Source organism: Phodopus roborovskii, unplaced genomic scaffold (assembly GCF_943737965.1).
Source record: "Phodopus roborovskii unplaced genomic scaffold, PHOROB, whole genome shotgun sequence".
NCBI classification, from domain to species: Eukaryota; Metazoa; Chordata; class Mammalia; order Rodentia; family Cricetidae; genus Phodopus; species Phodopus roborovskii.
In genome coordinates, this window is record NW_026126602.1 from 3,833,140 (window position 1) to 3,858,394 (window position 25,255).

Genomic DNA, 25,255 nt, shown 5'->3' on the forward strand with positions numbered 1-25,255 from the left:
ACATAGCCCCGTTTAAAACAAATGGGTCACACAACAAAGTAAGAGGGAAAGGGACTGCCAGGGAGAAGTGTGTGTGTGTGTGTGTGTGTGTGTGTGTGTGTGTGTGAATGTGTCTGTGAGGGGAGGGGAGTATGAAAGGGAGATATGGAAGTGAGCAACCAGAATGCATCCAGAATGCATTTTATACAAGTATAAAACGGTCAAAACAAACAAACAAAAAACCCACCTCAGTCAATTAGACAAAAAAAAAAAAAAAAAAAAAAAAAAAAAGAGCCTTTCTTCGCTGTAGGTTTTAGTTCAGGCTCCTCGGTATCCAGGTCTTGGAAGGGTCAGAGAAGGGGACAGACAATGTTTGGAGTGCCTACCTCCTGAACAAACTTGGGAAGGAAATTTCTTGATGAAAGGGAGGGAGGGGGCAGAAGACAGGTCAGAGTGGAGATGGGGAGGAAGTTGACTCAGCAACACAGCCTGTCCTGAGGCTCATATTTCCCAGGGTGGCATTGCTCTTCATCCACCCAGACAGAGCCAGCTCTCTGGTGCCCGTGCCTCACTTCACTTAGATGTCACTTTGCCTTCCAACCACCTTCACACAGCTAGTGCCCCACCCCTGCTTCTAGAAGGGCCACAAATAGTGGGAGCTGTGGTGGTCATATGACCCTTGACCCAACCCCAGGTTTGGGAAAAGAGGAGATTAAAAACAAGAAGCACCCTGGACCCTCTGTCTAGAACCTCTGCGTAGTACCTGCAATTGGTATGGAGAATTCCCCATGTGTTAGAGCTTGCCAAGGTTCTAGAAAAGTTCTCCGGGCTGAATCTTAAGTATCCCCCAAAGGCCAGTGTTTGGAGGTCTGATCCCCATGGGGAGGTGCAGAGGGGAAGTGTGGTGTGCTCCTGGATACCACAAGTATGTGACCTCTACAAGTGGCCTCTGTGAGAGACCTTAGGTCAGGAAAAGATGTCACTGATGGAGACTGGGGACCCAGCCCTTTCCACTCTCTCTTTCTCTGGCTCCCTAGCTGTGAGGTAAGCAGTTTATTCCACCACAAGAGCTCCAAATCACCTTTCCTCTTTTGAGTATTGGAAAACTGGCTGCCACTGAAGGGTGCTGCCATGCGGCAGCTGTGGTCTCAGTGGAGAGCCACCAGGGAGAGAGATTTGTCCTCATCAACCTAGGAGCAGAAACTCTGAATCGGCATGGATAGGGGTGCAGCCAATTAAATGTACATTGGGGCCAGGACCCTAGACAACCAGGATGTCGTTCTGTCTTCCTCTTCCTCCCAGGTGGATAACGGAAGTCTCGGGACAGGAGAAGATGTGAGCAAGGCCATCTTCGAGCCTGCCACCTGCAAGGCTGGCATTAGATTCTCTAAGGAGGCTTCCTGGGCTGTCTGTGTGGTCTCTAGAGAAATGTGCTTTTATGCTACTCTGGACCCACCTGTGTGTTGAACACCCCTCTGTGTGCACCCACTTCTGAACCAGTCTGAAGAACTGTCCAGCCAGTAGCACACACATTTCTAATGGGAGAGCACCGATAATAGACCTTGGGCTCTGTGGGAAATGAATTCATTACTCATCCAAGGCTCATCTTTTTTTCAGCATCACAAGACAAGGGCCACCGGTTCTCCCAGTCAGAGGCTCCACACATCCTTCCCTGAGAAATGCTAGCCTCAGCACAAACATTTATTCAGTACACTCAGGCAAGATGTGCAGTGCCCACAGCGCACAGGCATTCAGTGCTAGCTCCCGTGACACACGACCTTTGCCACAACCCACAGAACACAGGCACACAGAGCCTTCACACTCTGAACCCCACACCCAGAGTTTCTGAGGGAGGTTACCCAGCATCTTCAAGAACTAGCCAGCAGGGGACAGCATTGCAAAGGCTTTAAAGACCATCTTAATACCCACAGGTAACAGGCAGCAAGGGTTCGCTACATCATGATGACATCCATGGCCTACTTAGTGCTGGGCCCTGTGTCTGGCAGCTTCTAGTGATGAAGAAAACAGAAATAGTTTTGTTGTTTTCCAAGATTAAATTTCTGTCCTGTAGAGTGGTGCAGGCCTGTGATGCCAACACTCAGGAGGCTAAGACAGGACGACTGAACATTCTAGGCCAACCTGGGCCAGAGTTGGACCCTGTCTCAAAAGGCCAGAGCAAAGGCAGCAGGATCACCAGAAGCTTGAAGGCTGGCTAGCCTGGTGCATGCAGCAACAGACCCTATCTCAGACAAGGTGGGAGGTGTTCTCTGGCATCTATCTATACATGCACTGTAGCATATACACACACACACACACACACACACACACACACACACACACACACAGAAAGAAAGAGAGATTTGAAAATTTCCTTGTTTTTCAAAATAAAAACAAATCAAGTTTTCACAAAATTAATCCCACTCTGAAAGTTTGATGTTACCACCCAAACGTCAAATCTAGTCTAGGCCATGACTTTTCCCCTTTCAAATGTTTAACCCCATCTACTCAAGCACACACATGCACATACACAGAGCAGTCTGAGGTTTAGAATCTTCTTCATTGAGTCTCATTTATTAATAAACGTAGGCAGTGACATAGAACAGCCATGACAATATGACCCCAGTTCATCTATTCCTTCCTTGCTGCCCTCTGTGCCCAGGACATCTGCAAATGTCCCTTAGGAAGTCCTTGTCACTTTGTTCTCCTGCCTCCAGGAAGGGCTCACCCTCCAATGCTATGCTTCGTCAGTGTGGACACTGGGAGATGAATGTTTGTAGTCCCTTTGTCTGAGCAGAGCACAGAGCCCAGCCTCTGTCCCTCGATATTCCCTACACTCACAGGACAGAAGGCCAGGGACAGGGTGGACGCTGTAGTGGTTTGGTTTGTGAGAGAGCACTGTTGTAAACACAGTACCCTGGATGGATAGCCCCCTATGACCTTACTCCCAGCCTCCTGAAGTTCAACTCTTAGGAGTCCACAGCATATCCCAGTAGCACTAGACTAGCCAGGGACCAGGTTCTTACCACTTGGTCTTTGGGGGAAAGTCTCTTGTCCTGGCTAGCAAGATGACTACTGACTAGCACTGTACATTTGCTGGGACACTGTGCTGAGCCCCTCCCATACACACTGTCAGTCCCCAGACAGCCTTTCTACAGACGACTCTCTGCATCACAGAGTAAGTGGCCAAGGTCTCAATTACTGCAGACTCTATCTGTGTAAGACACAAATAAGCTTACAACAGAGGTCACACTTCCCAAAGGCAGGAGTCCAAAAATAGGCCTTAAAAGCCTTTTTCTGTGCTAGACTGTGTGGCCATGTACCTCCCAGGGGTGGGAGTGTGGCCACAAGTGCCTCTGGTCCCAAATCCTCCCTGGCACAAGCATACACTGCCCTCTAGTGTTTAGATACAGCAGGCCATCTCCTCTGAGCTGAGTGTGCAAGGATGGCAGCCTCCTCTCCCCAAGGGCTGCAGGGGCCCAGCACTGTCCATCTCTGAGGAGCTCTCCACTTCCCAGCAGCCTCTCCTACATGCCAAGGGTCCCCTGTGAAATCACCTGGCTCCTGTGTGCGGCAAAGCACTGCGGTGGACCTTCAGCAATTTGGCTCTACAAACCAGATGTTTTGTGCATCATTTGTCTGTATCTGTTATCTCTGAAGCTGGTATCCTGTTTACTTATTGTCAACATGTCACAAGCTTGAATCATTAGAGAAGAGGGAAATTCACTTGAGGAAATGTCTCCACCAGATTGCCCTGTGGACAAACCTGTGGGACAATTTCTTGCTCAGTGTTTGATGTGGGAGGGACTAGGTCACTGTGGGCAGTGCCACCCCTGGGCAGCTTGTCCTGGGTTCTATAAGAAAGCAGGATGTGCAAGCCAGGGGGAGCAAGCCAGTAAGCAGCATCCCATGGTTTCTGCTTCAGTTCCTGCCTCTAGGTTCCTGCTGTAAGTTCCTGCCCTGACTGCTCTCAATGGACTGTGGGCCAAGAAATATGAGCCAAATAATCCCTTTTCTCAGTGCAGAGCAGTGGTGTGGTGGTTTTTGCCTTTAATTCCAGCACTCGGGAGGCAAAGGCAGGCAGATCTCTGTGAATTTGAGGCCAGCCTGGTCTACTGACACCAGATGTCACTGTGGCCATCTGTCTTAGCAAGCTGGAGGGACAAGAATTCATCACCATTCTGGCAGGGACACAGGGCAGCAAGCACCAGACATGGCTATAATTACAACCCAAATGGCAACCAGGAAGCCAAGACCATACCTCCTAAGCCTCCCCAAACAGGGCCACTAACTAAGGAACAAACACTTAAATGTCAGAGACTGTATCTATCACTCACACCACACACTATCTATACATAGACATGTGGCTGCATTTTCAACTTGCATTCCACAAACTCAAATGCATGCCCTGGTCTCCATCTTTACAGAAACCACACAGTTTTTAATGCTGGGTATAGTGCACTCATGTTATTGCATAACTCAAGATGCTGAGGCAGGGTTGTCCCAACTTTAAGGCCAGCCTTGGCTATATAACAAGGCCCTATCTCAAAGCATTGTGTGTATGTGCATGTTTCAGAGAAACCCATCAGACAGCATCCCTCTCTCTCTCTCTCTCAAGCCAATGGCAACAGGAGAAATACAGACCATGTACAAGGTGGTCAAGGTGTACTGATGCCCCACTTGGCCGTGCATATTTTATTTCCTCAGGTGACACTCCTTAAGTGTGTGATACACAACCCTTATGATGAGCAACAGTTCTGTCATTTGAACTGTTGCTTAAGATGTAAATGAAGTCACTGAGATGTCTTTTGGAAGCTTGCAAACTCAATCACAGTGGCCACTGTAAAGGAAGCAAAGCATTTTACCAAGTTTAGCTTTTCCCTCACTGTCCTTGCCTGCACAGGATGGAGCTGAGCCAGTTAGGATATGGGTGCAATTACACTGTCAAGAAATCCTCAGGGATAAGCATCCTTATAGGAAAGAGTCATTCTAAAACTCTGGCGTGAACTGTGCAGCCCTGTGCCCATCCATCTAAACTTATGCATAAAAGGCCTCTCCCAAAGACAGAGGTCAGAGGTCATGCCTTGCCAGCCTCTCGTTATTCTTCCCTAATATAAGACAGAAAGGGTGTTCACCAGGTAAAAAGATGGGACCATCAACATGCATGTTCTTCAGGGCAACTCCGGTGGTGGCTCAGTGATAGAGTGCTTGCCTACTGTGGGGCTGGGGTCGCAGAAAAAGTCAGCAAGTTGCCATCACCTGTAGGCTATTGTTCATTATTTAAAAGCACAGAACACTCCAGCATCTACATTGCTTTGGGCAGGGGGGCTGTGACTTGAAGGCCACTGTCACGTCCAAGATGCTGGCTTGCTATCTGAAGGTATTTCCAGGGCTGAAGAGCTCTGCCCAAGCTGATGTGAGTCCTTCCATAGAACTGCTTGAGAGTTTGTGACATGGCAGCTCGCTTCCCTTAGTTTGAAGTTTTTTGAACAGAGCAAAGTAAAAGCCAGTTTCTCTCTCTCTCTCTCTCTCTCTCTCTCTCTCTCTCTCTCTCTCTCTGGTCATGACCTGTCTTTAGAATTCATATGCCTTGTGACTTGTCATTTGCTAAGTTTGGCCTTGTTCACTATTCACAATAATCAGTTCATGGAATCAGCCTAGGTGTCCATTAATGGGCACATGGATAAAATGAGTTGTATATGCACAATGGAGTATCATTCAGTCATAAAGGAGAATAAGCCCCTGTTATTTAAAAGCAAAGGTTATGGGATTTCATCATAAGTGAAGTAAGTCAGACTCAAAAAGATGAATAAGTATCACAGGCTTTATTTCATATGCATAAAAAAAGACAGGAGGCCAGGTGTGGTGGTGCATACCTTTAATCCCAACACTTGTAGGAGGTGGCAGATCTCTGTGAGCTAGAGGCCAACCTGGTCTAATTAGTAAGTTCCATGACACCTAGAGCTACACAGTAAGACTTGCATCAAAACAAACAACAAACAAAAAGACTGGAGGCAAGAGGGATGATTAGAGAAGTATAGAGAAAATCAGTAAGGGGAAAGGAAGGTAAGTGAATAATGGGGGCTTGGTGATGAACTCCTGTAATCCCAGCTCAGGAGCTGAGGTGGGCAGATCACAAGTTCAAGGCCAGCCTGGCATAAATAGTGAGTTTTTGTTTGTTTGTTTGTTTGTTTGTTTTTTGTCTTGAACTTCTAATCTCTTAAAAACCCTGAAGATAATCTGCTACCAAAGATTTACATAGACTTCAGTGATCTAAAAGACTAAAAGCATCACCCCACACTGAAAGAATCATGTCACTATTGTAGGAGCAAGGACTCCTGCAACCTCCTGCTGACTCAGCAGTGTTCCAAGGGCAAGGGGTCTGGGCCTTCAGGAAGTCGATGGGTAAAGGGGCTGTGTTGTCGAGTATTTGTATGCTGTGAAGATGCATTGCTGTACTTGATGTAATAAAAAGCTGAATGGCCAATAGGCAGGCAGGAGAAAAAAAGCAGGACTTCCAGCAGAGAGAGTCACCAGCTAGATATGAAGGAATCAGGATGGGCAGTACAGTGTAAGGGTAACCAAGACATGTAGAAGAATGTAAATTAAAAGATTAGGTAATGTAAGAACTAGTTAGGAACAAGCCTAAGCTAAGGACAAGCTTTAATAATAATAATTCTCTGTGTCCTTATTTGTGAGCTGGAGGTCCAAATCAAAATCAGTCTATAGGGCTGTGTGAGCTCTGCTGGTTTTCTCCAGCCCTGGTTCCTCATGTGTCCAGTGGTCTGTGTCTCTGTATGTGTCCCACAGTCCCTGTGGATGGCAGTGGCAGGTGGTCAGGGCTGGTCCCCTCACCCATGGTTCATCCTTGGCTCCAGTGAAACATTACTTAAAGTGCCCTGGTCTCCGAGCATGTTCCGTTTTGATGACATGGATCTCCAGCATGCCTGGGTGGGAGAGTTCTGTCTCAACAACTTTCCCCAGAATCTGGCACACACATGATCGTCTGCCCTACTGGCTGACCAGCATCTATCTGCCCAAGGGAAAGTATGCCAGGCACTTCCTATGGCCACTGTCTTCATTGGTAATAGAACATTGACTATCCCCAGTGGTGCCCAGTTACACAGATAATTGTCTCTGGACTTCTGTGAAGCTAGTTTGACCATTTAACTTCTTAGAAATGGAAAATGGGTTTAAAATATAGGACTTCCTGGAAAACCCTTCAAAGGGAATTAATTCATTGGGGGGGATATTTCTCAAAAGCCATCTAGGAGGTATTGGTGATAGCTGGCACTCCAATAGGTGTCTTGGTCCATGAGGTTCCTTTAGGATGGAAGCTACTGTATAAGGATTCTGGAGCGGAATCATCTTTGAACCAACATGCCAGTCCCGGACTGCCTACTTCTAGGTTCTTTCAAATGGTGATAGAAATAAGCTCCCATCTTGTTTAAGCCGCTGTTAAGTGCGATGCTGGCATGGATAACTGCACCAGATCTTCACAAATATGCAGTATTTTTACGAAGTCTGCTTTTGTGTTTCCTAATTAAATACCAGTTCTCTGATTATCTTAGGGTGCAGGAGGCTAAGATGAGCAGCACGCACTTGGTTATAAGAACAGACTTGGAGCCTTGTATTGCTGCAAGCAAGGTGCCACTAGCAGTTACTCACCCTCTCTGAGGCCACTTGGTGTCCCATTAGACTAGTCAACACATATGGTATGTGTGACACACAGCAAGGAATTGATATGGTTCCCTTGTTTTCATGTTGTGTGTTTGAAGGACCCCAAACAAATACTAGGTAAATAAAGGCACACAAACTGACCCTACTATCCTAAGCTCAGGACAGAGGCAGGGAAGAAAAGGAACAGCAAATGCAGAGTGCCTGGACTCTCTTTAAACTCCAGTGACAGCTGGGTTCTCCCACCAAAATCAAACGGGGAGGGGGGGACCAACACTGATCCCCATGGAATGCTGTCTCCAGATCCCCGCCAATGACAATGTTTATAGCCTGCAGACTATTGGCTGAACACCCAGAAAAGAGGCCACATGTGGGGTCTAAGCAAGCCTGATGGGAGCAATCTGCCCCTGAGAGCACGTGAGGACTTCACATCCCACGCTCCAGGAAAGACCATGGACAGGGACAGCTGACTACTGCACTGTGGGCTGCAGCCACACCTGCAAACCCCCATGTCCAGCACCAGAATCCAGTATCACCAGCCCTGAGTGGATGCAGAATTACAGTGAGGTAAGAGAAATGGGAAAAGACCACCCTGGCTGAGATAGCAACAGCAGGGCTCCAGTCCTTAGGAGGTCAAACCCACAGAGCCACACTTTCCAACTGTCTTATTTTCTACCCCTCTGGCAGGGCCAGGGTTCCTATGAATTCCAGATTTGCCAAAAACTAGTCACCCAATCTCAGAGCTGGAAAGCACCATAGAAAGTTCAATCCCTTTCTCCCATTCCAGAGTGGGTGGCCAAGTTCAAGGCTGGTTAATAGCAGAGACAGGCCTAGGGCGGGGCCATCAGTCCTAGGAGTTGTATTTCATTTTACAGTGTTGCTTTGGTGAGGGGACTTTTCATTTGTATCCTAATCTGTGAATTAAATTATCAATCAAGTGAGGGCAAGTCCTTACTTTGAAACTTAATGTGAACTGAAATTTTGGAGGGCCTCCAAGGCCCCGAGCAAGCAAGCCTGAGCCACACATACATGGCATCTAGGCAGAGAAGAAACCAGCCTGAAAAAGCCAATGGGAAAGACAGAAGTTCCAGCTGGAAGGAAGGATGCATTTCTTTTTAGAATTGTGTGTGGAGGGGGGCAGAGGACAACTTGTAGGAGTCACTTCTCTCTTTTCACCATGAGGGCCTCAGGAACTGAACTCAGGTCACCAAGCTTGGAGGCAAGAACCTTTATGTGAACTTATCTCCCTGGCCCATTATATTGATTTTTGTGTTGTGTGTGTGTCCCATAGCACACACATGAGATCAGAGGACAACACACAGGAATCGGTTCTCTTTTCCGGCCATGTTGGTCACAGGCTTATTGCCAAGCACCTTTACCCAGTCATCTTGCTGGCCCCCATTTTTTAAAACCCAGGAACAACAGGTTGGTTTATTAGTCTAACTAGAAGCAACAGCAAGCCAAGAACATGATGGGACATGAAGTCTCTATCTGCTTACAGAACAGTCATGCTGGACAGGCAGAATCCCTGACACACAAGGGCTCCAACTTAAAGCCTGCAAAGTGCCCTAACAGAACTTGCTCCGTAACATCAAGCTTGGCTACATTCTCTATGCTTTGGGTACCCATTCATGCCAGGGCCATTTCTGCATGCCAGATACATCTATCCTAGCAAGAGAGGTAGATAAGAAAGTCAAGAACTGATGGGTGGTCCCTGAGTAAATAGAAATTGGGACCCTGCCCTTGGAATGGACCATAGGTCACTGCATCAGTGAGTCTCTGTGGGTGAAACCACACTAAGGACTTTCAACCCCAATAAATTCTGGTGGGGGGGTGCTTGCTATGTCATCTGTCCTGCAGTACCCATACTTTGAGCCACTGCACTTGGCATCTAGGCAGCTTCTGTACCTCAGTTAGATGGTAAACACTGATAGTTTTGTGAAAAAGTTATCTGGAGCATAGGTTCAGAGCAGGTCAGCCATCCTGAGACAGTGCACACTCTTTGGAGGCCTCCATCCTGCCATTCCACCTGCTGCTGTGCTGTGCTTTGCCTTATTTCCCGCCTGCCAAGATTCTCCTGGACTGCCCTACCTGGAGGTGACCACAGGGCTCCATGTGACTATTCCCCACCTGCCTTTACCTCCCATTATCCAAGATTCTCCTAGACTACCCCACCTGGAGGTGACCACAGGGCAGTCTCCAGAACCCTTTCCACTTGCCCTAAGTGCTAAGGAAGCTGGGCAAAAGAAACAGACGTAGGTTCTTCTAGGTCCCTGCACCTTATCCTTACCACAGTGTATGATTTTGGGCATGCTCAGCTTGCCTGACAGGCCTCATTGGGGACTGGATGGCAGCTGACCCAGATGATAAGGACTTAGCTGATTTTTATCGTCTGGACAGGGGTCACAGTTTTCCCTGACTCTTGCCATGTGGTTTTCATTGCTGAGTTCTGCTTCTCACCCTGAACTTGCCTGGGTCTCTCTCTTTCTCAGTGTCACACACCTGGGCTCTGCTGTGAGGTGTGACTTCAGGGAGGCAGATGTGGGAGGGGCTGTACCAGCAGGACTGTTGTCTTATGAGAAGGCTTGCACACAGATTGTAGACTGGGCTGTCTACAGCCTCCCAAGCCCCTCCCTGGCCTTTGTTACATTAATAATTCCAGTTGAGACAGAGGCTCTCAAAGTCAAGGCCACCAACAGGCAGGAGTCTAGTCTGCCTCCCACAATGCTGCTGAAGCTTGGACTGTTCTGCTGAGCAGGCGGTCAGACCACAGGAAACTTTTCAAGGGGCTGTGGTCTGAATTTATAGACTTGGCCTCACCATTCTTCTTGTTAACAAAACATACAGGCTGTGGACCAGTCTTTCTATGGTTGTATTTAATCATTTTACCCTTCTTCCAATTGAGGGTCACAAAGTGAACCAACCCACGTTCTGGGACAAGGACCTCCCACCATTCAGTCTCTTCAAGGGCCATTTGGAATGTGTCTCTTAGATCCTGTCCTGAGTGGCAATTCTCCTCCCACTCACAGATGTACAAAATGTGCAGTCAAAATCAAAGCAGAAAGGAAACGAACCTCTGGCTGCAAGAGCTTAAGTATTACTCCCACCCCGCCCCGACTGCAGCTGCCCTAGCACAGCCAATCCCACCACAGATGATGCTCCCCAACACTAACAACTGCTCACAAGACTTCTACTGCCCTGATCACTTTGGAGGAGGGGTTGGGCCAACAATGGTGTATTTATTAGCTAAGCATTTCAAACAAGCAATAAAATGTCAAATTGGGCAGACAAACTCTTTGGGTGCCACAGGATGACATATGTCTTTACGGCCGGCAATCTTCCTGCAACTTTCAACTCATCAGAATCCACATCTACTGTCACAGTAAGGGAGCCACAATACCAAAGATGATTCAGGGTCTTTATTAATAAAGGAAATAAATGTTTATAATTATGGAAATAATTGTATGGTTTCATCCAGGGACTGGCTGCATCTTTAGGGGATTTCTAGGGTTTATAGAAATACAATTGAATATGGTAAAAGATACCCCATTTTCAATCCTTCAGAAAAATTTCCCTAAAGAGGCCCCAAACTACCACTTTCCCCTCCTTTCTGCAATTTCAGAAACAACACAGGCACAATTCCTCCTATAATTTTTAGTTCAAATGGTCAAAATTTTACAAGCTCCAAATTACTAAATACCAACATGTATAATGAGAAAAACAATTGACAAACACAAAATATGGAAAACTTTTTCTACCAACAGTCATGGAAACATGTAAAATTTACATAGGGAATGATGGTTAGTATTGAACTCAAGACCCCAGCAAGACAATTTTTGGTCAGATATACATTATCTTGGGTATGAAAAGTTAAAGGTCAAGTTTTCAAGTTACTAAATTCAATGTTACCACTTCCTTCCAAAAGATTTGCATATAAGCTTGAATCTGGAAAAATTAAGGTTAAAGTATAAATATTTGCTAGTTTGACTGAATGGCTGCAGGGAAGCATGGTATGATTTCAAACACGACAAAAGGGAAGAGCATCCCATTCCAGACTGAGATACATAAGGCACAACAGCTTTCCTTCAGGATCCTTCTCTTTCTCTTAAACAGTCTTTGGATGGTGTCAGGTCACGTGACAGGAAGTCAGCAGAGCACCAGCATGCACACAGACATGCACTGGGTCTGTGCTTGTGGACATGTGCACAGGGCTGCTTTGACATTAAGGAGGGACATGCAGCCCCACCGAGCCCAGCATGTGGCGAAGTCTTCACTTGTCCCTAGCAGGTAATCCAGACACCACTGCAGATCACCAGCCTGCTTGCCCGCTGCCCCAGGGGTGTGCCTACATCCCACACCTCTCTCTATGAGAGCCAAGCTCTGGCGGAAGACGAGCATGAGGAACAGGTGCAAACCAAGCTGCAGGCGTGGACGTCTGGAAAGGTGTGTGCTTGGATTCTGTTCTGTGCGGTCCAGTCAGAACATGTGAGGTTCTTAGAAAATAAAATAAGATTGTGTAGATGTATAGATAAGAGGCCATAAAAGTCTTCTTAGGGCCAGAGGGCAGACCAGCCATGACTCACACTGAAGGAATTTGACAGGTCTCAAAACAGATTAACTAAATGTCTCAAAAAATTAATAGAGAGTGAAGGAAACAAAAAAGAAGGAGGGGGGAAAAGGGGACAAACATATTGGAAAATGTTAGGTAGCAAGGATACCTTCCTCAGACAGAGGGGTTAAATGCCAAAAATGCATAAACTATGCAGGCAAACGCAGGGGTAGCACCACAGGCCTCCTGAGACTTCCATCGCAGCAAACACACACAGAACGCCACCTGCGCACTGTTCCCAAACGCTGCTTACGATGTGCAAGATTAATCATCGGGATCATTCTAGACAAAAATATATCTTTCTTTAAAGGGTGGGCAAGAGGAAAAATTCTTCTTGGGGCAGATTCTCCACAGAGATACAAGATGAAACTATGGGTTTTTTTTTTTTTTGTTTGTTTGTTTGTTTGTTTTTTGGCAATTCTAGTTGAGATGGCTGCAAAATGACCATGAAATTGTTGGCCAATTTTGAGGGGGTGGGGGTGACTTGAAATGGAACCTCAGAGCTCCATCTGTGGAAAAACATCTTTGTGAGAGTTAATGAACCTGTAATTGGTTTTCACTGGCACTCCCTGACACAGAGTTAAAAGGAGCAGAGCTGAAGTTGGAGCAGGGCTAACAGCTTTGGAGCCGAGGTGGGCCCTCTTGGGTCCCTCACACACACAGGGATAGACTTTTAAATAAAATAGCACTTCCTTAAAAATCTGCCACCTAAGAACTGTTTATACATCATAGAAAAATAGCAATTTTATAAAAAGAAATATAGTTACTTTGTTACCATGGTCTGTTTTAAACCAGCAATTATTTTTCATATAAAGAATATCTAAACATTCACACAGAAAGTAAAACCTAGGGAAGACTGAGTGCAAAGCAGAGAGCAGCATGTTTGCTTCTCAGGTAAGTTACAGCGTGAGTGTGACCCTTCGGGAACACAAAGAAGCTGCTGTAAGTCTGGTAGCAGTTACTTACAAGTTACACTGCCGAAGGTTGAGTAATAAAAATGGGTCACACATCCTCACTCATATTCCCCATAACTGCAAATACCAAGCAGAGGCCTGGCCACACTCTAAGCATGAGCTGGGGAGATATGGCAGGGAATGGGTGATGTTATGGTCCAATCGAAATCACCCACTGTGTCTTCCGTATTTGATTTTTCACAGATTAACACCAAGCTATTTACCAGCTCTGCCTAATCCACCAGAAAGGGGAACTGATATGGAAACTCATTTCTAAATATGGGAATTATATGTCCATGCTCTAAAGACAGACGGTGCCAGCAACACCCCTGCTTTAGCTCCACAACAATTCTGCAGGGATGGCTGACTTCCCATGGACAGGCTAGGAGGAGTCTGGACACTGAAAACCCAGCCGTTTCCAGCTCCAGCCTGGACAAGGCAGTTGAGTTCACCAGAGAACACCCGTGGGCTTCACCAGCATCAGTCACACCCTCTCCACTCGGCTGGGATCATATGACTCTGCAAACAAGAAGAATGGAGGGTCAGTGGGACATTCACCTGCCACGCTTTAGGTTTAATCCTCACACAATGGAAATAAATTAGAGAACAAAACACATGCAGAGAAAATTGATTTTTAGACACTTCAGCAAACTTACTTCACTAGGGGGTAAGAAACTATGGCTGAAATATTATTTTCAAGGAATGTACACGATCATTACCAAATAAACGCAGATGAGCAAAGCTGATCCAGTGGTCCTTCCTGGTGCTCAGAGTACAATACAAATAATAAACTCACTGACCTTAGCCAACAGCAACACCCTGGCCTAATGCTGATTCTTTTTGGGGTGTGTGTGTGTGTATACAAGTGTGTTACAGAGGCTAGAGGTTGATATTCAATGTCTTCCTCAATTGCTTTCCACTTTGTTCTTGATTTTTTTCTTTCCCTGTGTGACCACCTTATTTTTTGAGGTAATGTCTCTTCCTGAACTTGAAGCTCACTGATTTGACTGATCTAGCTGGCCAATCATCTCCAAGAAATCCTGTCTTGGCTATCACAGCACTGAGATCACAGGTATGCTTCTACAACTGGCTTTTGGGTTGTTGAGATGTGAACTCAGGACCTCGAGTTCCTATCCTTCCTTGAGAGGATTTGAAAGCATCTTTATGAACTAATTCTTCTCTTCAAGGCTTGGGGGACCTAAAATGTCAAATGCATAGCCAGAAGGAAGAGGTTTCCAGTTTCCACTTGCTACCAGCCAGCAGGCAGGACCAAGACTGGTGACCTGCCTGTCAGCACACCTTCTAGAACCTTCTTGTACCACAATGACCTTCTACAGCCTACGCTGAAAACAATCTCATGTGGAGCCCTGATGGCCTGGATTTCCCAAATGGAGCACCATACTTAGGGACAGCAACCCAGCTGCCACCAGAATGGGGAATGTGTGCTGCTGAGAGGAGGCTCTCATCCTCCCAGCTCCAGAAGCCTGGCACACTGGAGGCTCACATGTGTGCCTCCTGCAGTCAGAGCTCCCTGCCTTAGCATTCCTAAATTTTTATGGTCAACAAATCTGTAAGAGTACATGATAGCCATTGAAACATAGAGATTCCTCAAACAATATAAACAAAAATAGAACTACTACACAATCCAGCAATCTCACTACTGGAAAGGAAATCAGTATGACTGCACACCCATGCACACTATACCATTTATGCCAAGACATAGGAACAACCTATGTACATGCCAACAGATGAACAAGAAAATGTCTATACATAAATATACACATAGTGGAACATTATTCAATCTCAAAAAAGGGGGCGGGAATCCTGTCACTTTAAATGACACATGAAAAACCTTGGAGACATTGTGCTAAGCTTAGAAAGGACAACACTGCATGATGTCACTTAAATGCAGAATTTATTTTTAAGTGACACCTGTATTAACAGAGAATATGGTGGTGGCTTCTAAAGCTGAGGGTTGGGAAAGAGAGCAGATACTGGGAAAGGGTAAAACTGCAGCTGCAAGATGAGTGACTGTCATGAGGGTAGCACATCAGGGTGGATGTGGTTAATAAAGTGCATGTGCTCTTGAACTCCATCAAGAGGCTGTTAGATGATGGGTATGTTAATTAGCTTAACTGTCTCACTCAGCGCACAATGTATGATCACTCACACATAATGTGCATCTTAAAGATGCACACACTTAATGTCAATACCTCAATGAGGCTAGAGACAAAGTAACAGCAGGGCTTACTATACATATCCTAGAAGACGACTTTATAAAAGCCTGCACGATGGCACAATTTTATAGAAAAACAATTAGAAAATAATGGTCTGAAACGCATGCATGTGGAAAAAGATGTCCTATGAAGGGCCTCCATCCCACTCTCTGCAGCCTACAGCTACACAGTGTACTTCTTCATGACTGGCACATGCTTGCATGCTAAGCACGGTGATAGCAAAAACCAAGATTGTACTGGGAGCACTCTGCAGGTGCCATAGACTAGAGGGACAGGGCTGGCACTCAGGGGAGCTGCTGGAGCCTGCTCACATCACAGACTACCCCAGGTGGCTCCAGGGCCACCTGGCTAAAGGAAGTAGAGTTCCCAGGACTTAACACTTCTTGACGCTGCCCTTAGCAACACCATGCGACCACACAAGAAGACAGTGAGAGCTCAGTGCTATATCTGGGATTCAAGGTATGCTGATTCTGGGAGCTCTTATGAGCAAGGATGTCTTCTCATGAGCTGAGAACACTGTCGGGGTTACTAATAGAGGAGAATAGGCCACACTCCTAACGAGGGAGAGGTGAAATTATCTTTAATAATATACTTTACTTCACCAAATATCTCCAAAATATAATCTTTTATTCATTTCAGAATATTAACATTCAACATGTAACATTTCAATGTAAAATTATTAAGGTGCTTCAGGTTCTTCTGTATTGAGACTTTAGAACCTGGATGTGTATTTTATGTCTATACAACTGTCTGTCACTTCAGTTTCAGGGGATCTGATGCCCTCTTCTGGCCTCTGTAGGCAGATGGTTCTCTGTGAGTCTGAGGTCAGCCTGGTCTACAAAAACAGACCTCATCCCAAAACATGACAAAACAAAAATTGAAAATAGCCAGTTGACAAAGAGCAACCAACAGGGTCATTTGGATGCATATCTATTATTTTGGCAGAAATCAGGAGTATAAATACTCTGTATCCAGCATGCGCCCCTGAGCTGCCACAGCCAGGCTGGAGTGCTCTGTGTAATGTCCCACCTTGGCAGCACACTCAGAGGTGTTTACTAGGATAATTTTATGTGGCTGTTTTCTTAAGACAACTAAAACAATAATATAATTATTCAAAATACAGGACAATATCTCAATTCTTAATTAAGAAAGCTTCTGGGTAATTTTTAAAATGAGTTTGTTTTTTAATCTATTCATTATTCTTGCACACATGTGGTGGTCCACGACTCTGTGAACTGGGTTCTTGCCTATTACTTTTACCAGGGTTTCAAATGGAACCCTGGAGCTCAGTCACCACACTGGCACAGCAACATGGCATGTGCCCTGGCCTGCTGGCCACCTTACCAGACTATTTCCTTCCTTCTTTTCTTTCTTCCTCCCTCCGTCTCTCCTTCCTTCCTTCCTTCCTTCCTTCCTTCCTTCCTTCCTTCCTTCCGTCTTCCCTTCCTTCCTAAGACAGGGAGGGTTTCTCTGTGTAGCTTTGGAGTCTGTACTGGAACTCAGGCTGGTCTCAAACTCACAAAGATCCGCCTGCCTTTGTATCCTGAATGTCAGGAGTAAAGGCGTGTGCCACCACCACCTGACTGGCCATCACATTCTTCCCACATCAGCTTAAGTGCTGGGATGCAAGTGTGTGCCACCACACCTACATGAAGGATCTTTCTATGGAACCATGGCCTGCGTTGAGCTTAGGATACTCAGCAATTAGTCATGCTTCTGATGGTCACATGGCTCCACACAAACACCACACACCTGCCCTCCAGCCCAACTTCCTCACCTGCATACCACAAGTCCTGGTCAGACAGCTTCCTCCTTGGCACTTCCATATGCCCATTTTCTTCTTGAGGGACAGCATCCTGAGAAACAGAGGACAGATGTCCCGCTTGCCAGGCCTGACTCTTGGTGGCCCTTGGGTGGTCGGGCTCCTCCATGGAGTCTGCACTCTTGGAGCTCAGACACCTCATCCGAGTCAAGGAGTTGATCTCCCTCATTCTTACCAGGCGATCTGAGTCAGCCCTTCTTGGGGGCGATACCAGCTTTTCTTGTAAACTCTCAATCACTTTGGAAGGACTTCTGAGCCTTTTTTCAGAGCCAGCATCACCTGCAGTCTTTTCCATGAGATGGAACAGAGTGGACTTGAAGGGGGGTTTTGCCTCCTGGTGCTTTGTGTCAGGCTCAGGACTGGTGGCCTGGCTTGCAGGGAACCCATCCATATCCGAGCACACAGACGCCTGGGGGGCCCTTTCCCCTACAAAGAGAGGACTCTCAGTCCAGCCACACTTTCTCCTGCCATAGAAGGCATCAGTGGCCACTGTGAGGCCCCCTGATGGTGCTGAGCTGGGCCATGAGTCCTCTCTGGATGACGCTGGGCTGCAGGCACTTGCATCAGGCTCGGGGAGCTGGCTCTGCCCCCCTCTCTTGGCACCTGGCAGGAGAGACTCCACAGCCACCTCAATGCCCAGGATCCTCTCTGCCCTCTCCTGCAGAGACTCACTTGGGAGGGCTTCCACTGTATTCTCTATACCCAGGGACTCCGATTTATAGGCACTCTGCTCTTGTCCCAGTGTGAGCCCCAAAGACCGCAAGTCTGGTGTTGAGAGGCCTTGGTATTTGTCAGCAAAAGGCAGTAGGCCCTTTGTGTCTCTTTCCTCACCACTATCCACCTTTGGAGGACTCTCTCTGCCCAGCTGTACAGAGCCTAAAGCATGGTTGACTTCGGTGACTTCTTGACTTCCTCTCAGTTCTGCCAGGTAGAAAAATGGGGCTGTGTTTGTGTCACTCGCAGCCATCGTGCTCAGAGGACTTTCGCTGATATGGCGCTCACACATGCCATTCGGAACCTCCCAGCTTCGCTGCTCTGCAGCCAGGCTTCCATTTGTCTGCTGGGCAAGAGCGCCTCTGCAGTCTTCCTCCTGTTGGCCCAGGGACAGTGGAAAGGAACATGGGTGGCCAGGTTTTGGTTCCTCACTCTGATTCTCCGACTCATTCTTAAGTCTTCCTTGCTGGAACCCTGACTCCTCCGGTACCAGCCCTGCAGACTGCTGCTCTGCTCCCCATTTCTGGTTGGTTTCATGGCAGCCCCTGTTCTTGGCTCTGGAATCAGCACAGTCCCTTGGCTGTTCTGTCTCACTGCACTCATTACTGTCCCCACCACTAGCACCGTGGCTCTCTTCCTCTTCCTGCAGCTCCTTGTTAAAACTTTCTAACTGACTTATCAGATCCCAGGGCCGGCGGCTAACTGGTTTCAAGAGAAACTGACCAAAGAGTTGTGTGCTGTTGCACTGGCCTGCTATAGACGCCCCCTTCACCACCTCTGGCTTGAGTACAGGGCTGGCCCTAGGGGGCTGACCAGGAACCCCTTTTGGCACAGGTGCCTGGTTTATGGCTGAGGAAGTCCTCGAAAAAGCACTGTTTTGAGACGGGCTGAGGGACATTTGTCCTCTGAGGTGAGGTACACTGGGCTTCTGACTTTGGTCACCACACGCTAAGGCTGCATGCGGGTGTACTTCAGAGTCAGTGAGCTCTGGGCATGTTGGGGTGAGCATTGCATTACTGGGCTCTTCTGGCTGTGTGGCAAGGGGGAGATGTGAGTTTTTGGAGTCTTCAGGGAAACTGGTTTGGGTCTGCTGATCTCTGTACTGGTGGCCTGGCCATGAGCCAGAAGGCTGGAGCTCCCTGGGTTTGGTAAGGTGTGGCATTCTGAGGTGGCCAGTCTGGCCATCTTCTGGCTCCTCCAGACCTTGTCTTGGGGGTGTTCTTCTCCAAGCCATGCTTCCCATGAGGGCTTGGAGCTCCAGGTCGGTGGACGACATACTCAACAGACTTTGCTCTTCCAGGGCTGTCCCCTGACACAGCCCGAGTGTGGTCTTGTCAGCCTCCAGCTTCAAGTCATTGTCATCCGTGTCCGTATCTGGCAGAGGTGGCTCAGATTTAACTGGAACAGAAACCAAACAAAATATGGTCGCATTGGTTTTCTTCTTTGAACTTTTCTTGGTCTGAATCCCGGTTTCAAACTTTTTGAGCTTAGTGTAGGTTTTACAGGTACCCTCACTCTGTGGCTGTGGGGAAGAGGCATGGCTTTCTGTTTGGCTGTCTCTCCCATCAGTCCCTAGTCCTCTCACCACGGCATGCTGTTCTATCTGGCCAGAGAAGCCTCCATGTTCGATGTCCATGGGGATATGGCGCCGCAGCCACCGGGGACTGGAATGGGCAAAGGCTGAGCCCTGCTCATTGCCTGATGGGGGTGCTGGGCCCTGTGGTGATAAAAGGGCACCATTGTACTGTCTTTTCCCAAGAGCTGAATCTTGGGAAGTGATACCAGCATTATAGGCTCTGTTATCAAGCTTTGCCTCCTCATAGAATTCTGGGGGCTGAGCTAGTTTGATATGTCGAATCCGTGGATCATCAAATGGAATGTACTGAATAGAACCCCCGTGGGTGGCAACAGGATAGGGGTGTGGAGGGAGACCTGGAGGAGGAGAGCCAGGCACTGCATCATAGAGGTTCCTAGCTGCAAGAGAGCCAGAAGGGACTGGACAGCTGGACTCAGCTTTTTCAGGGAGTTGCTGTTGTTGACTCTGGCTGCTGCTCATAAGCCTGGGCACTGGATCTTCAAGGTAGGGGTTCGGAATATGCTGCGGGGGTGACCTGTATGATGGTGGAGGTACATACACCGGAGGCTCCAAGCCAGTGTCCAGCACACCTAGCTCATGCCTGGACTCCTTACTTCTTGTTGGGTAGGAGCCACGTGGGTCCTTGTGTTGGTGGCCTTGAAATCCATCTTCTCCCCTGGGCTGTGGGTGAGAGCCATAACATGGGGTTTTAAGGGGTTTCCCAAACTTAGGCCGGGGAAAAGGGCCTGAAGAACTCGCCTTCTCAAGTTTCCTTGTGGGTTCCAAAGGTGGTGGGAAGCTGGGAGGGTATGGTGGCACTTTGGGGACACCTGTCAAGTGCCCATCACGTCGTGGAACAGAAATTTCGGTGAAACTCAGGCTCTCAGGAGAAAGAACTCGAGGCAATGACTGGGATTTCTTTTTGTTCTGAGATGTCAGCATGTGCTCTCCTTGAACGAACTGGTACAGATCCCGGAACATTTTCTCTTTATCACCATCGGACACTTGCCTCCCTAACTTCCTCGGCTGCTTCCAGCTTTCCAAGCTCACATTCTGCCACTTAGCAGGAGCCGGCACCCTCATCTCTTCTTCCCAAACAGCCTTCTTTATCACATGCTCTGTCCTTCCTGCAACTTCCCACGGACTCTCTCTCATATGGATGGGCAGACTGTGGGCCTGAGCCATTCCTCTGATCTCCACCTCTTCCCGGTCCCTGGGACCCAGCAAGCTACTGTTCTCCTGCCTTCCTCTGCTCCTGTAGGCGTGGTCGCTACCAGTATGGGGCTGAGAGGACCATGCTAAGGAAGGTTGATTTAAAAACCTGCAAAACAGAGAGGCAAATGTTATATGAGGCTGAACACACCCTTGTCGGCTTCAGTGATGGATGCTCAAGGTCAGACTTGGGTTACCACCTTGGAAAAACTCATCCCTGTGATAATTTGAATAAGAAAGGCCTCCATGGGTTCATGTAATTGAATGCTTAGTCACCAGGTAGTGGGACTATGTAAAATGATTGAAAGGATTGAGAGGTGTGGCCTTGTTGGGGAAGTGAATCACTGGGGGAGGGCTTTGCAGTTTCAAAGCCCATGAGTAGCTCAGAGCCTCTCTCTGCCTATGGATCAGGATGCAGCTCTCAATTACGGCTACAGTGCCAGCTTGCCAGTATGCTCCCTTGCCATAATGACAATGGACCAAACCTCTGCAACTTTGAGAGTCATGGTGTCTCTTCACAGCAATAGAACAGTGACTAAGACAATCCCCAGTCACAGGGCTTTGCCAACTATAAAGAAAACTAGTCCCCCCGGGTGTGGTTGGAAGACAGACTGCTGCCAAGTGACAGCAGCAAAGCCATTCACAGAACACCAGGGATGCTGGTTGTACTAGAGAAGACACAAACCTCACTGCCTTGGATTAAGGGAGCACCCTGAGGAGCAGTGTTCTCCCCAAGCAGTCCTTGGATACCTGCAGCACAGGCCAGGCTTGGCCCAGAACAACTGAGCAGTCTGAAGGAGTCTGCTTTTTGAAGTGCTGCATTATGTGAGAACCATTGAGGGAGATCTATGAGGCACACCACCAGGTCCCAGTGTCCCATCCCCAGTCAAGCTCAATGCAACTGTATAGGGTACCATACTATACATGGGTTACGTTTCCACAGGGTGATGATCTTGTAACTCTTGGGAACTTACTTTGCTGGGGGTTTTACATTTGAAGCCAGGGGATTTTAAAATCCCAGTACCCAGGACTATTTTAGATGTGTTAGAATCTGGGACCTTGAGGGTGTCCAGGCAACAGAACACTTGCAGGGTCCCCTGGTGCTTCCAAGAACCACAGCTCTGGCAGTCCCCATATTTCTCTGATAGTGAGAATCACCACACAGGTATGTTAAATAGTCATGCCCCACTGCAAACCATGCTTCAGCCAATGACTACATATGTGATAGTGGACCTGAATATTATAATAGAGTAGGAAACCCTACAACCTAATGATATTATAGCTATGGCAGTACTATGGTGCAACCCATTACTCATGTTTTCATGGTGATGCTGATGTCAGCATGCCTACTGCCTGAGTCACATAAAGGCATAGCAGGTACAATTATGGAATGAACTTTATTTATTTATTTATTTAGGAAAGTGTACTTGTCTATATTGTGCTGGGGGCAGCCTCAGCATTTTGTTTTATCATCTGACTCCTTGGCTTCATCAACAGGCAATGACCCCCACTACCTATTAGATTTTCACAATGCCAAAAAGCAAATAAAGATGTGCCTCTCAGAATATGGTCCATCTTTAAATGACACAAGTCTACATGTGTACTATCAATTATCTCCTTGGTAAAGCTCAGATTTGGTAGATCTTGCTCTGATCCAGCTTTCCATATGTTTAACTAGAACATCGACATGTTTTTCCTTCTTCTGGTGTGTGTGTGTGTATGTGTATGTGTGTGTGTGTGTGTGTGTGTGTGTGTGTGTGGTGTGCATGTGTATGAACACGTGGGGTGCATATGTATGTGCATGCCCATGGGGGTATGAAGGTTGATGTTGGGAATCATCCTCTATTACTGTCCCATACCTTACTCATTGAGGCAGGGTCTCTTAATCAAACCCAGAGCTTGCAAATGCAGCTAGCTCCAGGTAGCCTGTCTCAGCCACATGGCATTTTCTTGAGTGCTAGAGATCAGAACTCCATTTCTCAAGCTTGCAAGTCAAGTACTTTAGCTACTGAGCCACCTCCTCACCCTTTCCAGGAGACTCTTATCCTCAGATAATTTGAAAAATACTTCTAAGTGAGCAAGTGAGGAGTTTTCACTGCTATAATATGTTTCCTTGGAAGCCTTTACAAAAACTACCAATGCGGGCTAGAGAGATGGATTGGTGGTTCAGAACATTTGCTGCTCTTGTAGGACCCAGGTTCAGTTCCCAGCATTCATATGGTAGCATATAGCTCACTGTAACTCCACTTCCAGAGAATTCAGTGCCCTCTTCTGGCCTTCATGGACACCTTCATGCACATGGTGCATATACATACACTCAGGTCCTCACACATACACATAAAATAATAAAAATACATTTAAAAATGCTCCCAAACCCCAAACTACCAATGTCCAGGCCCCTTCTCCAGATGTGTGGAATTGATTGGTCTATAGAGGAATCCAACATCATTATAATTCAAATCTTCCCAAATGACTCCAGCCTGCATCCAGGGGGTTACATCACAGTTCCAATGCAGCTCAAGAAAGTACTGGGCAGCACATCTTTGCTGAGCACAGTACTCAGATGCTCCCCACAGATGACCAGAGCTGGGCACAGCCCAGAAGACACTGTAAGATGCTCAGGGAACTCAGCTGCTCTGATTAGCCCAACAGAAAATGTTTCCCCTCTAAAGGCACAGTTTTGAAAACATAAATTAACAAAGTAATTTAAATGACTGTTGTTGAAATGAATATTGAAAGAACATGAACAAGGATCAAACTTGGACATCACTAGTCATCGTCCCCAAGGCTGTGTGAGGACATGGGATTTCAGGCAGCCTTCGCTGTCCAGGCATCTGACCTGTGTGCATCTTCCCTAGGCTTGAGATACTAGCGGAAGGTGGGATGCTTCTTTGGCTGCTGTCTCACAAATGTTCCCACACACTCACCAAAGCTTCAAGGAGGAGTGGCTGCCATCCCTATTTTACAAAGGAAGAAACTGAGGCACAGAAGTCACTTGACAGTGACATTTATCAGATAGTTAGGCTGTGCAATCTAGAGGACCAAGTGTGCCAAACAGTTATCTCATTTAAACTTTACCACCACCAGTACTTCCTCCTTGGGCAGGTAAGGAGACCAGGGCACAGAAAGGTTAGTTAACTTTCTTGAATTAAAGCCTTCATAAGAAATCTGGGAAAGAATTTTAACCAGAGAAATGAAAGGAGAAAGCCTTGTCCATTAGCCACTGCATTCTGTTTTAGTCATCATTAGAGTTTTTGCTATTGTTTATTAATTTGTTGATGCAAGGTCTCAGTTAGCACAGGCTGGCCTTGAATTTCTGATCCTTATGCCTCTTTCTCCCAAGTGCAGAGGTTATAGGTCTACACTACCAAGTCCATAGCCATTGCAGTTTAATTCTTCCATTGTAAGGAAAATCCCACCAGACTTCAACTGTGATGGATAGACAGTATTCCATAATATACAAGTCACCACATCAGTGCTGACCACTACATGGATTTTGTTCTAATACACTTTGAGGAACATTTTGTCCACAAGCACTTGATGTAAGTCTCGGGAATGAGTAGATCATGAGGCATGCTGTCAAATCCATCCTAGATAAGCCACTCCAGTTTATAATCCCACCGGGTATGTGGAGGACAGATGGGCTTGCAGAACTGCCATGGCTCTGTTTATATAATTATTTTTTCTTATGAGATAAACGAAATAAACTTCTCGTTATTTTAATTTACATGGTTTTGATTGCTGGTAAATCTCTGCCACTCACATACATGCATGCATGCAAGCACGCACGTACGCACACATCCATGTATTCTCCCACCATTTGTCTGGAGGAATAGTTGAATGAAGACTCTGAGGGCCAGCGAAGAACCCAAAGGCCACCAGTTCTGTGTGACCACAGCACACCAGCATATAAAGATCTGGGGATGGATTTGGGCAGAACACAACAGTTCTGCAAGGAGTCCTTGGTGAAGTTATCTGTTACTATGATTACTGCTATTCAAATAACTGCATTCAAATAACTGCTGAATCTGCAAACGTAGTCATTTTTGGAGGTCAAGTGTGTCTCACTGAGAGGTCTACATGTGTCTGCTTTTGCTGCTTAGTGTCAGCTGTCAATCTTTTTGCTGCTTTCTAAATCTTGTTTTTCACATTAGCCTTTGAATCCTCAGGAGAGTACTGCTTAGATTAGGGTCTATAGGATTCATCACTTTGGAAGCCATTGCCAGTGGTTTACTTGAATACACACCTACCCATGCAGATGAGCCAGCCTTGTAGTTCTAGAACCTGCCGGGGACATCTACTTCAGTGTCAGTGACACTGGTGGAGGGCTGCAGAATCTGCAGAACACTAAGGCAGTTCAGTGAGACACTCTCTGCCATAGTCACTGGCTGAACTGAGGTAGAGCAGAACAAACCAGACATGTGTGGCCAGCCTTCTTCCCTCCTCAGTTCCAGCAGTGAGTGGGCTTTGTGTACTCCT

At 46.9% G+C, this 25,255-nt stretch overlaps 1 protein-coding gene across 3 annotated transcripts in view; it reads right to left on the minus strand.

Moving 5' to 3' along the window:
• Positions 1-11,057: 11,057 nt before the first annotated feature.
• The window catches only part of Jcad (junctional cadherin 5 associated), a 39,508-nt gene continuing 25,310 nt past the window's right edge, over positions 11,058-25,255 (minus strand). For all 3 annotated transcript variants that reach the window (XM_051205753.1, XM_051205754.1, XM_051205755.1), the window contains 2 exons: positions 17,230-20,885; positions 11,058-13,734 (listed from right to left, as the gene is read on the minus strand). In XM_051205753.1, coding sequence (XP_051061710.1) covers positions 13,700-13,734; positions 17,230-20,885 — 3,691 coding nt within the window. In that variant the 3' untranslated portion in view covers positions 11,058-13,699. The remainder of the gene's footprint in view (positions 13,735-17,229; positions 20,886-25,255) is intronic.